General features: G+C 39.2%; 1 protein-coding gene across 1 annotated transcript in view; it reads left to right on the forward strand.

Moving 5' to 3' along the window:
* The window catches only part of mnat1 (MNAT1 component of CDK activating kinase), a 140,610-nt gene extending 131,767 nt beyond the window's left edge, over window positions 1-8,843 (forward strand). The window contains exon 8 of the mRNA XM_048600372.1: window positions 8,285-8,843. Within this exon, the coding sequence (XP_048456329.1) occupies window positions 8,285-8,405 (121 nt within the window). The 3' untranslated portion in view covers window positions 8,406-8,843. The remainder of the gene's footprint in view (window positions 1-8,284) is intronic.
* Window positions 8,844-15,291: the final 6,448 nt, after the last annotated feature.

Genomic DNA, 15,291 nt, shown 5'->3' on the forward strand with positions numbered 1-15,291 from the left:
GTCTAGGCCCGAAACGTCAGCCTTCCTGCTCCTCTGATGCTGCTTGGCCTGCTGTGTTCATCCAGTTCTACACCTTGTTATCTAACATTTATGCAGGAAGGTTTAACTACATCGAGGATAATGAAAGAAGTTAAGAGGCAAACTTGGGAGATATTATTAATGGAGATGTTAGAATTCAAAAAGAAGGTATGAAAACTAGCATAAAGGCACTTTTCAAATGCTACAAGCATTTAAGTAACAAGGTAGATTAGTTAACGGCACAAATTACCACGAATGGCTATGATTTAGTAGCCATTATGGAGACGTGGTTGCAGGATGGTCACAACTGGGAATTAAATATCCAGGGGTATCAGACTATTTGGAAGGACAGACAGGAAGGTAAGGGAGGTGGTGTTGCTCTGATATTTAAAGATGACATCAGGGTGGTAGTGAGAGATAATATAGATTCTATGGAGAATAAGGTTGAATCCATTTGGGTGGAAATTAGAAATTCTAAGAAAAAATCACTGATAGGCATAGTCTATAGGCCACTAAATAGTAACATCATGTTGGGACAGGCAATAAACAAAGAAATAACTAGTTCCTGTAAAAATGGTATAGTAATTATCATGAGGGATTTTAATCTACGTGTCGATTGGTCGAACTGGGTCGATCAAGGCAGCCTTGAGGAGGAGTTAATTGAACGTATCCACAATAGCTTTCTTGAACAGTATGTAATGGAACCGACAAGGGAGGAAGCTATCCTAGATCTGGTCTGTGTACTGAGACAGGGATAATTAATGATCTGATAGTTAGGGATCCTCTTGGAAGGAGCGATTACAGTATAATTGAATTTAGAATACAGATGGAAAGTGAGAAGGTAAAATCCAATACCAGGGTCCTGTGCTTAAACAAAGGAGCCTACAATAGGATGGGGAGGAGTTGGCTGACACAGACTGGAAGCAAGACTCTATAGTGGGACAGTTGAGGAACAGTGGAGGAAATGAAAGTGGAGGACTTTCAAAGCAATTTTTCAAAGTACTCAGCAATAGTATAGTCCAGTGAAAAGGAAGGACTGTAAGAAAAAGGGTAATCATCCATGGATGCCAAAGAAAATAAGGGAGGCTGCTAAATTGAAAGATGAGGTTTACAATGTGGCAAAGACAATTGGGAAAGTACAAGACTGGAAAAACTTTAAAGGTCAACCGAAAGCCGCAAAAAAGGCTATAAAGAAAAGTAAGATAGATTATGAGACTAAACTAGCTCAGAATTTAAAGACGAATAGCAAGAGTTTCTATAAATATATAAAATGGGAAATGAGGAAATAGCTGAGGCATTGAACAGGTATTTTGAGTTGGCCTTTGCAGTGGAGGATGTGTATAACTTTCCAGTAATTGATGACAAAGAGACTAAGGTAGGTGAGGACCTTGACGCGATCATTATCACAAAAGAGGTAGTGACGGGCAAGCTAATGGACTTAGACAAGTCTCCTGGCCCTGATGGAACACATTCCAGGGGACTAAAAGAAATAATAGCAAATGCACTGGTGGTAATTTTCCAAAATTCGCTGGAGTCTGGGGCAGTTCCAGCAGATTGGAAAACAGCCAATATGACGCCACTGTTCAAAAGAGAGGGTAGACCAAAGATGGGGAATTATAGGCTGGTTAGCTTAAGTTCTGTAGTGGGGAAAATGCTTGAATCTATAATCAAGGAAGAAATAGCAAAACATCTAGATAACAATTGTCCCATTGGGCAGATGCAGCATGGGTTCATGAAAGGCAGGTCATGCTTGACTAATTTGCTGAAATTCTATGAAGACATCATAAGTGCGGTGGACAATGGGGACCCAGTAGATGTGGTATATCTGGATTTCCAAAAGGTATTTGACAAGGTGCTGCACAAGATAACGTGCATGGAATTATAGGCAATGTATTAGCATGGATCGAGGATTGGTTAACTAACAGGAAGCAAAGAGTGGGGATAAATGAGTGCTTTTCTGGTTAGCAAGCAATGACTAGTGGTGTACCTGAGGATCAGTACTGGAACCACATGTGTTTACAATTTACATAAATGATTTGGAGTTGGGGACCAGATGGAGTGTGTCCAAGTTTGCGGATGACACTAAGATGAGTGGTAGAGCAAAGTGCGCAGAGGACTCTGAAAGTTTGCACAGGGATATAGATAATTTAAGTGAGTGGGCAAAGGTCTGGCAGATGGAATTCAATGTTGATAAATGTGAAGTCATCCATTTTGGTACGAATAACAGTAAAAGGGGCTATTATTTGAACAGTAAAAAATTGCAGCATGCTGCTGTGCAGTGGGACCTGGGTGTCCTTGTGCATGAATCGCAGAAGGTTGGTTTGCAGGTGCAACAGGTAATTAATAAGGCAAATGGAATTTTGTCCTTCATTGCTAAAGGGATTGAAAAGCAGGGAGGTTATGTTGCAGCTGTATAGGGTGCTGGTGAGGCCACAGCTGGAGTACTGTGTGCAGTTGGTCTCCTTACTTGAGAAAGGATATACTGGCACTGGAGGGGTTGCAGAGCAGATTCACTTGGTTGATTCCAGAGTTAAGAGGGTTGGCTTATGAGGAGAGACTGATTTAGACGGGGATTACATTAATTGGAATTTAGAAGAATGAAGATGGTTCTTGTAGAAGCATATAAAATTGTGAAGGGAACAGGTAAGATAGAAGCAGGGAGGTTGTTTCCACTAGCAGGTGAAACTAGAACAAGAGGGCATAGCCTCAAAATTAGGGAGAGCAGATTTAGGACTGAATTGAGGAGGAACTTCTTCACCCAAAGGGTTGTGAATCAGTGGAATTTCCTGCCCAGTGAAGTAGTTGAGGCTTCCTCATTGAATGTTATTAAAGCCAAGATAAATGTTTTTTTGAATAGTAAAGGAATTAAGGGTTGTAGTGAGAGGGTGAGTAAGTGGAACTGCGAGGCCATCAAATGATCAGCCATGGTCTTATTGAATGGCAGAGCAGGCTAGAAGGGCCTACTCCTGCTCCTGGCTCTTATGTCTTATTTTCATGGGTTTGCGCTCAGCAGACCTGACCTATTTTCTGCTATTAATGCCTTTTCATCTATATTCTACTACCATTAGCATTACCTTTACCTTTTGCTTTTGCGCATCTTTGACACCTGCCACCCTTGGTCTTTCATCCTTTTCTCAACAGCATAAAAACTATCACTTTTCCCACTCCCTTCAGCTCTGAAGATGCTTCCAATTGGACTTGAAATGTAAACTGTTCTCTTCTCTACAGATGCTAACATTGCTGAGTTTCTCCAGAATTTTATTTTTATTTCAGATTTTAAGCATCCACAGTACTTTCCTTTTATTTGAATGGCAAAGCTTGGTTGCAATAAATTCTTGCTTTTGAAAATTTATTATTTAAGGTTTCTAACCGTGGTATTTTGTTAGGACACCTTTTGAGTGACAGATTGAAGCACCTGGGATGTAGACACACTGTAATGGTGCCATCCTTTAAATGTATGTGATGGAGTTATGCCAATCTGTGCTGTGTTTGACCTTCTCAATTATGCCATTTCGTTTTATCTTATTTAGTTGCACTTGAAGCTTCTCCTGAATGTGGCCACTGTATTTCCTTGTAGGATCAATGAATGGGGTTATATCATCCTTAGGATGCAATGTCACATCACCCTTCAAACTGCTGATTGCATCAAAACCATCATAATGTGTGTGTTTGAGATTGCAGACTTCTGGTTTTGTCATATGTGGTCTGTTCTGCCACACTGGGTATGATTTGAATCTCATGAATTATGACTGTACCAAGATCTGTGAAATCTGAGTTCTGCTACACTGGGCATTGTATCTACCAGATAGAGGATATTGGGAAACCAAGATGCTTGCATATTGGCACCACAGCGTAATATTGCCAATGCGTGGAACTCGTGATTCCTTATGTGCTTTGAGCCATGCTGAAGTATGTGTCTTTCAGGATACTTGGTTGGCACCAGTTCCTTTTGTTGATTTTAGCTTTAATGTATATTGACTTGTCTTTTCAGGACAAATGATATTAAAAGTTGCAAAAGCTTGTGAATTCCTTATATTGTTGGCATGGTGTATGTTTACAATACGGAAGTCGTGGTTGACTCTGAACTTCATTGAGGTGTTTGTGTTTGTACACCTTCTTAACACTTTCCTTGCTGCCAGTGTTGTGTTACGACATGATGTTGGTTGCCTCTGTTATGTCTGGTCTCTGACTTGGCCTTTGGAACTAGATTTCCTGCACATGTATGACCAATGTCCCTTGGCGCCACATGCTTTATATATATATCAAGAAAAGCTTTTGGGTAGGTGTGACAAACTGCATCTGTTGGAGGTTTTGTTTGTGTGGTACTCTTTGTTGACCAAAGCAATAGCCTTGGGTGCTCTGAATAATGTCACTGTTGTTAGTCTGGTTCTGTGGCTTCATGCATGCTTCCATCTTGAAGTAATGTGTCAACATTATGGACATTTTTCATTGGCCATAAGATCTTTCCTACAAGCATTAATTGGTGTGGAGGTCGTGACTAACTCAATGAGCGTCTCTAATAGTCTCTCTCCAGAAAAGTCATACATGTCCTTTGCTGTGGCATCTTCCAGTAATGTATCAATAACCACCTGGGGTTGCTTCTGTATGACATGAGTTGGAATCTGTTAATCCTGAAGTTAATTCTTACTTTAAATTTGTCTTCAAGAACCTTCTAGATCTTTTCTGGATCTTTCTGATAGACCAGATATGTTAATTCTGTGATTCCCTCCTTGCAAATGGCAAGCAAGATTTTTAACGCTCTTTTCTTGGTATCTGTCATCTAATGTGTAAAATAGAACTGCATGTATCATTTGAACAGTTACATTTCAGTAAGACTGTCACTGGTTACCTAATCATAATGAGGTTTCTACTATCCATAGTTCCGTTTAAAAAATGTTACCCTGTATCGCCTTAAACCATATGCCCTTAACTTTGCATCAGTGGAAATATAACACTGTTCTTTCCTTAATAAGCTGTTGTTACAAGAGATTATTACTTTTGTATCAATTTAGAGGAATAAAGGATTCCAACCTTCCAGCCTTTTGCATTGTGATTCAGCTCAAGATTACATTTAACCTTTTGTTTTAAGTAATGCAATCTTACAAATTTATTTTACAGTGAAAGAACTTGCACTCTAATTAAAAGAAATGAGCTTTGTCTTCTTAGTTGTTAGTGTCCTATCTACAGGTCTGCACAGTTTCTGTACTGTTAGAAACCAGTGCTGTTCAAGAGTAAGCAACTCTCCTTTTGTCCAAAACTGTCATACTCTTGGTCTTTTACTTCGTTTTTCAAATGTCTGTCACTTGGAAATTGAAGTATTTTTTATAGACAGCCATTGCTGCTATGTGGACTGACGTAGTCCCCAACAGGTTCTATTACCTGATGCAGCAATGCTTGTTATCTCCTGTAACGTAAGCAATTAAGCATAGATATTATGGTGTTGAAGAATCAACAAATATTTATTACAACAAACTATTATGTACAAACATTATGTTCCCAGGCATACAAGTATCTGGACTAATGTTGGCCTATTAGAGAAATATGCTTCCAGCATAGTGTCACACCAAAAGTGATCCAAGGTTAGATGAAGTATGAATTCCATCAGATCATGCACCATGATGCATGTTTCTTAAGGGCATTCTGACTATAAGACATCATTCAACACACAGAATCACAGCATGGGAAGCGATCCATTTGATCTATTGCCTTCGTGCCAGCTCTTTGAAAAAGTTATTGAAATCATTCTACTGTCCTGGTCTTTCGACATAGTCATGCATTTTTTTCATTGCCAAGTACATATGCACTTCTCTTTAGAAAATCACTGTTGAAGTTGCATCTACCACCCTTTCAGACTATGCATTCTAGATCACAACACACAAGATTCAAGTAACAAATTTGAATCTTCACCTTGAGTGAGAAATTAAAATCATCAAATAGACATTACAAACTTACAAGCATCTTTATTATCCTTGACTCCTTTTGAAAGAAAATTGCCTCAAATGTTTATTTGCCTCTGTTTACTAAGGAAAACAAAGAAGTTTTTTTTAGTAGTTAAATATTTAGCTCCATAAATTCCTTGCTATCTTGCTTTTTACATGTTCTTAAGAGGTTTCAATGCCCTTCATTTAAACACTATCATAATGCCCAGTTTTCTTAAAATAAAAGCATATGAAAAAACTTCAGCTCTCAAATCTCAAAGCTCAGAATTGTGCAGATTTTATCACTCTATTACATCTTAGTAAACACAGCCAAGCCAGAAGATATTCTAGCTGATTTTACAGTTAATTATTCCTGTACAATTTGCAATATTGGGTTGTTCACATATTCCTCTTATTTTCCTGCTTCACACTTCTTTAAAGTATTCTAAAGAAATCGTTCATTCATTAATGGCATGAGGGCATCACTGGCTAGGCAGCATTTATTGCCCATCCCTATTTGCCCAGCGGGCAGTTGAGAGTCAACCACATTGCTCTGGGTTCTGGAGTCACGTATAGGCCAGACTGGGTAAAATGGCAGTTTCCTTCCCTAAAAGACATTGGTGAACCAGATGGGTTTTTCCAACAATCGACAATAGATTCATGGTCATCATTAGATTCTGAATTCCAGGTATTTATTGAATTCAAATTCCACCATCTGCCGTGGCAGGGTTTGAACCCGGCTCCAGAATGTTATCTGGGTCTCTGGATTAACAGTCTAGTGATAATACCACTAGGCCATCGCCTCCCCTTTCAATGTAGGGGACTTACCTGTTTCTTTCCCATCACTTAATCAATATGGCTAGAAACAGATTTTTTTAGTCATTATCTGCTAAAAGTAGAAACAGTACTATACAATTTATCTTTCAAACAGTTTCATCCTCAGGATTTGTCAAATACAAAATGCTACTGTGAAGTTAGGAACTATTTATCTCTTTTCTTCCAATCTTATGCATTAAGCTATGATTGCTTCTCACTCCTCTGTCTTAAACTTTAGTAATTCATAATTCTCCTCAAGGTGCATTTGCTCCACATCTGCCCACTTCACATAGGTCTCTCAGAAATCACGTGTTTTCTCCCTTAGCTTGGAAGTGTCCCCTTACTTTTACTTTATCATCAAATTTTAATAATCAGTCAGTGTAGCATTCAGCTACCTACATGCAATCAATCTGAAAAGCATCCATTTACCTTTCTACTTTCTCCATGACATCTCCACTATCCATGAAGTTAGATGTTCTTTAATGCTGTCTGTCTTGATGTTTTCAACAAACCTCTTGTACAGCACCTACCAAATGCCTTCCGAAATTCAAGATTGATGTACACCACAATTGCATTATCCATACACTAATTTATTAAGTAATAAAGTAATTAAGAAAAATCCTATTTCCAATATTTTATTGGTCACCAGTCTTCCTAAATACCTGTTGCTCTTTTAAGGAGCATTTATATTGCAATTTTCATATAAATTTTGTAGTGCAATTACTCAATGTTGATTGTACAACTACAGTCTAATTTCAAACCAACATATTGGAATTGGTCTGAGGCTACCTGAATAAGCTAACTATCAGTTGTTTTGTGGTAGAAGTACAACATCTGGGAAGAAAACTATGTAAGTAGCAACTGACTCTTCATTGACATTGCCAACAGCTGGATGCCAATAAACAGAGTGGGCAATATTAACTCCTTACCATCCATTGCTACTGCTTTCGCAATTGATATTGGTGTAAAACCAACAGTTGGAGCGTTAATTTTTTTCCCCCATTGTTCATTCACGGGATGAGGGCATCGCTGGCCAAGCAGCATTTATTGCCCATCCCTTACTTGCCCAGAGGGCAGTTAACAGTCATTGCTGTGGGTCTGGAGTCGCATGTAGGCCAGACCAGGTAACGATGGCAGTTTCCTTCCCTAAAGGACATTAGTGAACCAGATGGGTTTTTCCTACAATTAGCAATGGATTCATGGTCAAGATTAGACTCTTAATTCCAGACTTTAATTGAATTCAAATTCCACCATCTGCCATGGCAGGATTCGAACCCTGGTCCGCGGTTCATTAACTGGGTCTCTGGATTAACAGTCCAGTGATAATACCACTAGGCCATTGCCTCACCTTACTATGTTAACTATGTTAATAGTAGTTAACTTCCAATCTGTACAGCTATCAAGTAACCTATCAATTTAATTGAGTAAAAATATGATTATGACTTTCTTTTAAATTTATTGTTCCACTTACTTACTAAGCTAATAGGAAGTGTGCAAATTAATTTCTCAGAACTGTCTTCCCATTTTTTAAGGTACCTGAACCATGTCCGTACTGCTACATCCCAGGATCTTGCTGGAGGCTACACCTCTTCACTTGCATGTTATCGTGCCCTGCAAGATGCATTTAGTGGACTTTTCTGGCAGTCAAGCTAGCTTGATGAACTGGAGGATTCTCAAAGATAGCTGTTGGATTGTTACCAAGAACTTCAACAGCCATAAAGGAAGCTAACAGCCATACCACAGCTGAATGGAAAATTGACACACAGCCAGAGAAGTTGAATTTGGACAGCTGTTTGGAGACAGCAGCTGATAAACTCAAAGATGAGCATTTTCTATTTACAAGGAGTGCGTTGAGATCCACTTACAGGAAGGAGATGCAGGCGAAATAGTGGTCATAGATGGTATGCATCATTTAACAATATTTGAAGGTTGAGGAAGCATAAGTGTTCCTTATCACAGCCAAAGATGATATCCATGGGGCTCAGAAATGTTGTCTGTATGGAGTAAAGATAAAAGCTCCTATGTTTGTCTAGTTTGTCAAGTTGTCAAAGTTTTCATTTAATTTGAATAAAATTTATTCATACCTTTTTATTTATTTTTTTTTATTCACTTCATTATAGATTACAACTACATTGGAAGACAGTATATATGTGGAAGACTACAATTTACTTGATTTGTCTTATTGAAAGATCTTAAAATATTACTGTATTTATTACAAATGAGTTGAATCTGTGTAAAAGTTTAAAACTAGCTTGCTGCTGTTGTGTAGCAGTTTGAGATATTTTTATTTATGGTCTTTCAATATTAATTATTCAAACAGAATTTCCTGAAATGTTGCCCAAAAGTATTTCAGTAGCATTGTTTTGTTTGGATATGTTGAGCTCAGTTATGCCATTCACATCTTCAATGATTGATTGAATTGCAAAAGCTTATTATAGCTTGATCCTACATGCACTGTGCACCTTTACTTTGAGTGTACCTGTCAACAGAAATCAGCTGTTCTTGCTTCCTCAAGTTTACTGATATTCCCAATCAATGATCTGTCAAAACCGAGTGCCATAGACTTACAAATTCTTGGTCTAGTTGCTGAGGGATGGACTGAAGCTTTGTGCAGTTGCCCAATGGGAAAATGAGGAATAACTGGAAAATGACATGTGCTTTTTGGTTTTAAAAAATCCTTCTAGTTTGTCCCAACAAAATGCCTCAGTCTCTAGTATTCACTTTGGCATTATTGTGGCATTTTCCATTTTTTACCCAACCAACATGTGCATTTGAGTGGCATTGACAATTTATGGGCAGGAATCTGGCCAGTTTTTATTTGGTTTGGTGGTGAGGGGCATTGCAGTGGTGGTAGATGCCTTGTTACTATTCTAAGATGCAATTGAAACAGAAATGTTGGAATCTGCTGCTGGGTGGACAGGAAATGAAGTCTGGTTGTGGTATAGCCAAAAGCACAGGAGGTGGAGTTAAAGTCAGGAGGTGGGGTTGGGAGAGAAGGAGGGTGTGGTAGAGGCAGGGTAGAGACTGAAGCTGCACCTGAAGATAGTGATGCAATAACAGAAAAAGGACCATCATCTGATTCTCAAAAGCTGCAATGAAGCCATGTCAGCAAATCAGGGTGACAAAACAAAGGCTTGTGAGCATCTAGTGAATTAAGTTCCAGAACAGGGAAGAACAGCCAGTAGGGAGCATTGTGGTACAGGTGGTCACTCATTGACCCTCATCACCAGCTCAGTGCCAAAACATTTTAATAACCTTACAACTGATAGTCACATCAAGAAACCGTGGTAGGCTTGAACAGTTGGGAAGATTAGATCACTTGGGATCCAAGGAGAGCTGGCTATTGGATACAGAATTGGTGAGTAGAGGGTTGTTGTTCAGACTGAAGACTTGTGACCAACGGTGTGCCGCAGGCATTGGTGCTGGGCCCATTGTTGTTCATCATTTATATAGAAAATTTAGATGAGAAGGTAGGAGGCATGGTTAATAAGTTTGTGGATGACACCAAAATTAGTGGTATAGTGGACTGTGAAGAAAATTATCTAAGATTATAATGGGATCTTAGATAACAAACGCAGGTACGTGGGACTAGTTTAGTTTGGGAAACTTGATCAGTATGGATGAGACAATGGACAAAGATGGCGATAAATGTGTTTATGTCTATATGCCATATTTGTGTATTTGTTTTAATGGAGACTTGCCCTTTTATATGGCGAATAATATTTATAATCATTGCCTCAACAAGATTATGGTGTAATTGTAGAATGATCACCTGAGAGTAAGGCAAGGGATCATGAAGGGACTTTATTGAGTCAGTTGGTGGAAGGAACCTCCCCATTGCATGGAGTTGATTTCTTGCCTAATGACAAATGCTTTGGTCCACCTTCCTTTCATTGTATTTTTGTCTTCAACGGTGTTAGTTTCCTCTACCACCTTCCTTTTCATCTCCTGTGAAAGATTCTATCACTTTGTGATGGATTATGGAGACTCAACAAATCAGTGAAATTCTGGAAGCCCTTGACAGAATAGATTGTCAGGTGGAAATGGAGTTTGATAATTCTCTTTCTCAGTTTCCAAGAGAAAAGAACAGCCTATAGGTAAAATCCAGATTACTGTTCCTCTGTCTGTAGACCCTGTGAAATGGTGTGATCAGGTGTAGCTTGTGCACATTAGAATTACCAACTCTGATTGGCCAAAGTCCTGTAGTTTCGGTCACATCGCATCCACTGCAGCAAAAGTTTTATATATATTGTGTGTATATATATGGTCTGAAAGCTGCTGCACTTTGTGTGTACCAATAACTGCTATTAGAAGTTATAATATTTAAACAACTGACCCAAGCATGACAATTACAACATGAAAGGTTAAGTAGAATGGTTCATTTTGAGATATACTGGAAACCTGTGAATCTACCATTAACTGTCAAATTCTTCATTGCTGAGTTGTCAGTCTCCTGTCCTTATCACTCAACCTCAGCATCAGGTACAGGTCTTTGTGCTGATGACAATAAATTGAGCAACTCTGTTTACTCCAGGGACAGCAAATCTCCTTATGGTTGGGCACACAACACTTGAAACTTGGTAGGAAGTCCATTACTGTTGGCCCTAGTGAATTTAAGGACAGTGGTACTAACTGTACACAGGGGCATTTCAACGGGAAGTCATACAGTTTTTTGGGAAGTAGTACACACAGTAAAGATCAGCTGTAAGCATTTGATATTAATTTTGTTAATTTAATATTTTTGCATTATTTTGTAAGAATCAGCTAGAGAAAGATTGCTGTACTAGTAGCTGGGCTAACAGCTAATGGAGAAGTAACGCTGTGGCTTATCCTATTATTGGTCCTCATTTGCACTCAGTTTTCATCTGAGATTCCAAGTAGTTAGCATGTGACAGCGCCATAACCCATTAAAATGCTTTGATGAGCTGGACAAACAGTGAGAATTGTCATCCAGTTTCCTTCCCTCAATTTTTTTTTATTTGTAACCCTGACATGTAAAGACTGATTCTGGTGGATAGGGTGGATGAGACCAGTCTATGGTCTGATAATCTTGAAGGTGGATCAGCACTGTGTCACATGGAGCTCACCGACACTCAGATGTCCTGCTCACCCAGAACATCTGAATCTATTGCCAGCTGTCTGGCCTCATTTTCCTTTTGGATAAAGATAGGCCAAGAGAGTGAGGCTGATGATGTGCAACTTGCTCACTATAGTCCAATTTATGTGCAATTTCCCTTCTGCTCTCCATCTGTCCATCAGAAGTCCATGGCAATGAGCACGTGATCTAGCAGATAGAGATTCAGTGGGAACTGTAGATGTGAATCTGAACATACGTAGCTCTAGCCATAGGGTCATTTTTGTCTGGAAGGAAGCAAAGCAAAAACCAGACAGCCTTCTGTGCAAACCATTTTAGGTTCACACTGTTCATCTCCCTGGTATGAGGAAGGAACTAGAAAAGGTGACTTAATCATTGTTTGCTTCTCCTCCCTGGCCAGCAGGCTGCAACTGGCAGGAATCCCATCAATTTAGTTGTAAGTCAATCTGAAAAAAGGAAACAACAGTCAACCTTTGTGCATGAAACATTATATCCTCATAGACAATGTCAGTCTAACAGGCCGAGCTGCAACTGTCAGATCGCTGTCTTCAATAAGACTAGTCCACCTGAAGAGGGTCAGCTCTAGGCAACCTGTGTAAGTTACATATTATTTTAGTGTGACTGTGGAAAAGAAGAACACCAACTGGTATAGATTTTGTTAACATGAATCATCTAGTTGGTAAGTTTAGTTGCTTACTCGAGTGTTAATGATCATCTGATGGTGCAGAAATTCTCTTGCGTAGCAACAGGCAAGCAACTCTGTGCATTCACTCTTCATGTGGCCAGCCCTGACAAAGAAAAGGATAAATTTTATAACAACTTCCACTCCTTGATTGCTACTGTGACAAAGTCAGGCAAATTAATCATTCTTAGTGACTTCAGTGCAGGAGTTGATGCAAATCTCAAAATATGGGAAATGGTTATATGTACAAATAGGGTCATTGTACCTGCAATGGACTCCTTTTGCTGATGTGTGCTTAATGTGAACTACCACATTAATCACTACCATAGTTTTCTGCCTCCCTAATCACTCAGGCTTTAGGTGAAGCACCATTCCATGCACTAACATCTAACTGACTATTTTGTTATCAGGCAGGATGTGTGTGTTGTAAAAGCCTAACTGCTGGACTGACCACTGTCTTCTGATTTCAAAGCTAATATCAAGATCTGTCCCCTAAGATGCCACCAGGGCAAGAAGGTCCAGAAATGTCTCAACATCTCAAGGAATTTAGTCATATGCAGACCATAAAGACTGGAAGAGATTCTCTGAAATCTGTCTATGAGTTCATATCATTACCAATCCTGCGCACCAATGGGTCAACACTGCTTACAGGTAAAGCCCAAATTGTAGAAAATGGACAAAGGATTTCAACCGCATTCTCGATCAGATTTCAACCATCATTCAAAAAGCAATAATCTAGATGATCCTCCCATGCTGAGGGAGATAACAAATGCAATCAACCTGCTGTGTAGTGGCAAAGATCCAGGAGCTAGTGGTATTCTTACTGAGTTCTGCAATCAATACTTGCTCAAGAAATAGGCACTTTCAGTCAATTTGAGAGCAAGAAACCATTACATGACAGTACAAAGCTGTCTACTTGTACCAGCAGAAAGGAATTCCCCAATCTTGGGACAATGAGAGGTATCCCACTTCTTTTAAGTGACATCAAGATCTTTGCCATAATCCTTGCAATTAAGAAGCTCAAGAAAAGAAATGCTAAGAACAGAACATAACCTGAAACAGGTTTGTTCATCTAAGGCTTTTGACACAGGCAGAAGTGAGGGTCTTGAAAGATAATGGTGAAATTCAACCACCCTAGAAATTTATCACAATACTTCAACAGTTCCATGCCACACATTCACGTGTCCTGGATGCTGACAAGTTTTCTGAAACAGTCCCAGATTCCAATGGCATTAAAAATGGCTGTGTCCTGGTGTCAAACCTCAATTCTTACAGATTCAATCTAGAGAGGTTAGCTGAAGTGAGGGACGAGATTAAGTTCATGTCAGACAGTGACATTATTAAACCAAGTAGCTGGAGTTTACCCAGTGCGATGGTGCAGAAACCATATGGGTCACAAAGTATTAATTATTGCAAAGTCAATGTTGTAACATAAGTGAACAAGTACCGAATGCAGAGTTTGGAGTACTGCATTGAACAAAGGGACACACGTAATTTGTCACAAAAATTGACCCACTAAAAAGGTATTGGCAAGGTCCATTGACAGACAAAACCAAAATGAAAGATATCGGCTTTTCTGACACCAGATGGAATTTATTCATGTGAAATCACGCTGTTTAGAATGAAAGAAGAACCAGCTACGTCCCAATTATTAATGAATTAAGTCAGTTAAGAACTGTGTAACATGTTAACTTCAAGTATAGTTTTTAGCATTTACACCATTGACTAAACTGTTTGATTGGCTGCAAAGAGCCGTTTTGATTGTAAGTGAATTTGCCAAAGCAAAAGTAATTGGGTTACACAAGGCCAAATAGCATCAAGAGAAGTGAAAAACAGGGCTTTTTTGGGTTTTCCCATGCCTAGCATACAATGTGAAATTTTGTGTCATCTTGACATGGGTGTATTTTATCACACATGTCCTGAATTTCAGTACTGTCATTTTACGTTTAACAAACTTGTTGAAAAGGTTTGACACAAGAATGTCAAAATGCATTTGAAAACTATGCTAACAACCACACCAATTTTAGTCATGCCAAATTATGAAAACCATGATGTGGAGGTGCCGGTGTTGGACTAGGGTGGACAAGGTCAGAAATCACATGACACCAGGTTACAGTCCAACCAGTTTATTTGAAAACGCAAGCTTTTGGAGCCTCCGTCCTCCTCCAGGTCTTAGTGAGAACATTAGTATCAGACAGAGAATTTATAAGTAAAAGATCAAAGGTTCACACCATTGTTGAGGAGGTACTAAACAAACCTAAGATGCTGTTAAATGTTTAATCAGTTAGAAAGTCTTAATTGATTAATATGTATATGTACATATAAATCCCCCAAATTCCTTTCAAGTCACGGCCCTGAGAGAACTGAAGGTTTTATCAGTGTAAAGAAGAAGTGACATTTTAGATAACACAGTGTGGAGCTGGAAGAACACAGCAGGCCAGGCAGCATCAGAGGAGCAGGAAAGCTGACGTTTCGGGTCGGGACCCTTCTTGGTTAGACAATGCATGTTAGGTGTGAGACCTTGTTTAGAATCTGTTTGTATTTTAGTTTAGAATCAGTGGTTTTATTTCGAAAGTAGGAATTTTAAAACTGCCACATTGACTGTCTATAAATTCTGTCCTTTTTGAACAAAATAAAACTTATCTGCAAATACAAATTCGTGGGAGAGAGTGTGTGTGGGGAGTGGGAGAGAGTGTGTGTGGGGAGTGGGAGAGAGTGTGTGTGGGGAGTGGGAGAGTGTGTGTGCATGTGTGCGGGGGGGG

Source organism: Rhincodon typus, chromosome 8 (genome assembly GCF_021869965.1).
Source record: "Rhincodon typus isolate 14 chromosome 8, sRhiTyp1.1, whole genome shotgun sequence".
Classification (NCBI taxonomy): Eukaryota; Metazoa; Chordata; class Chondrichthyes; order Orectolobiformes; family Rhincodontidae; genus Rhincodon; species Rhincodon typus.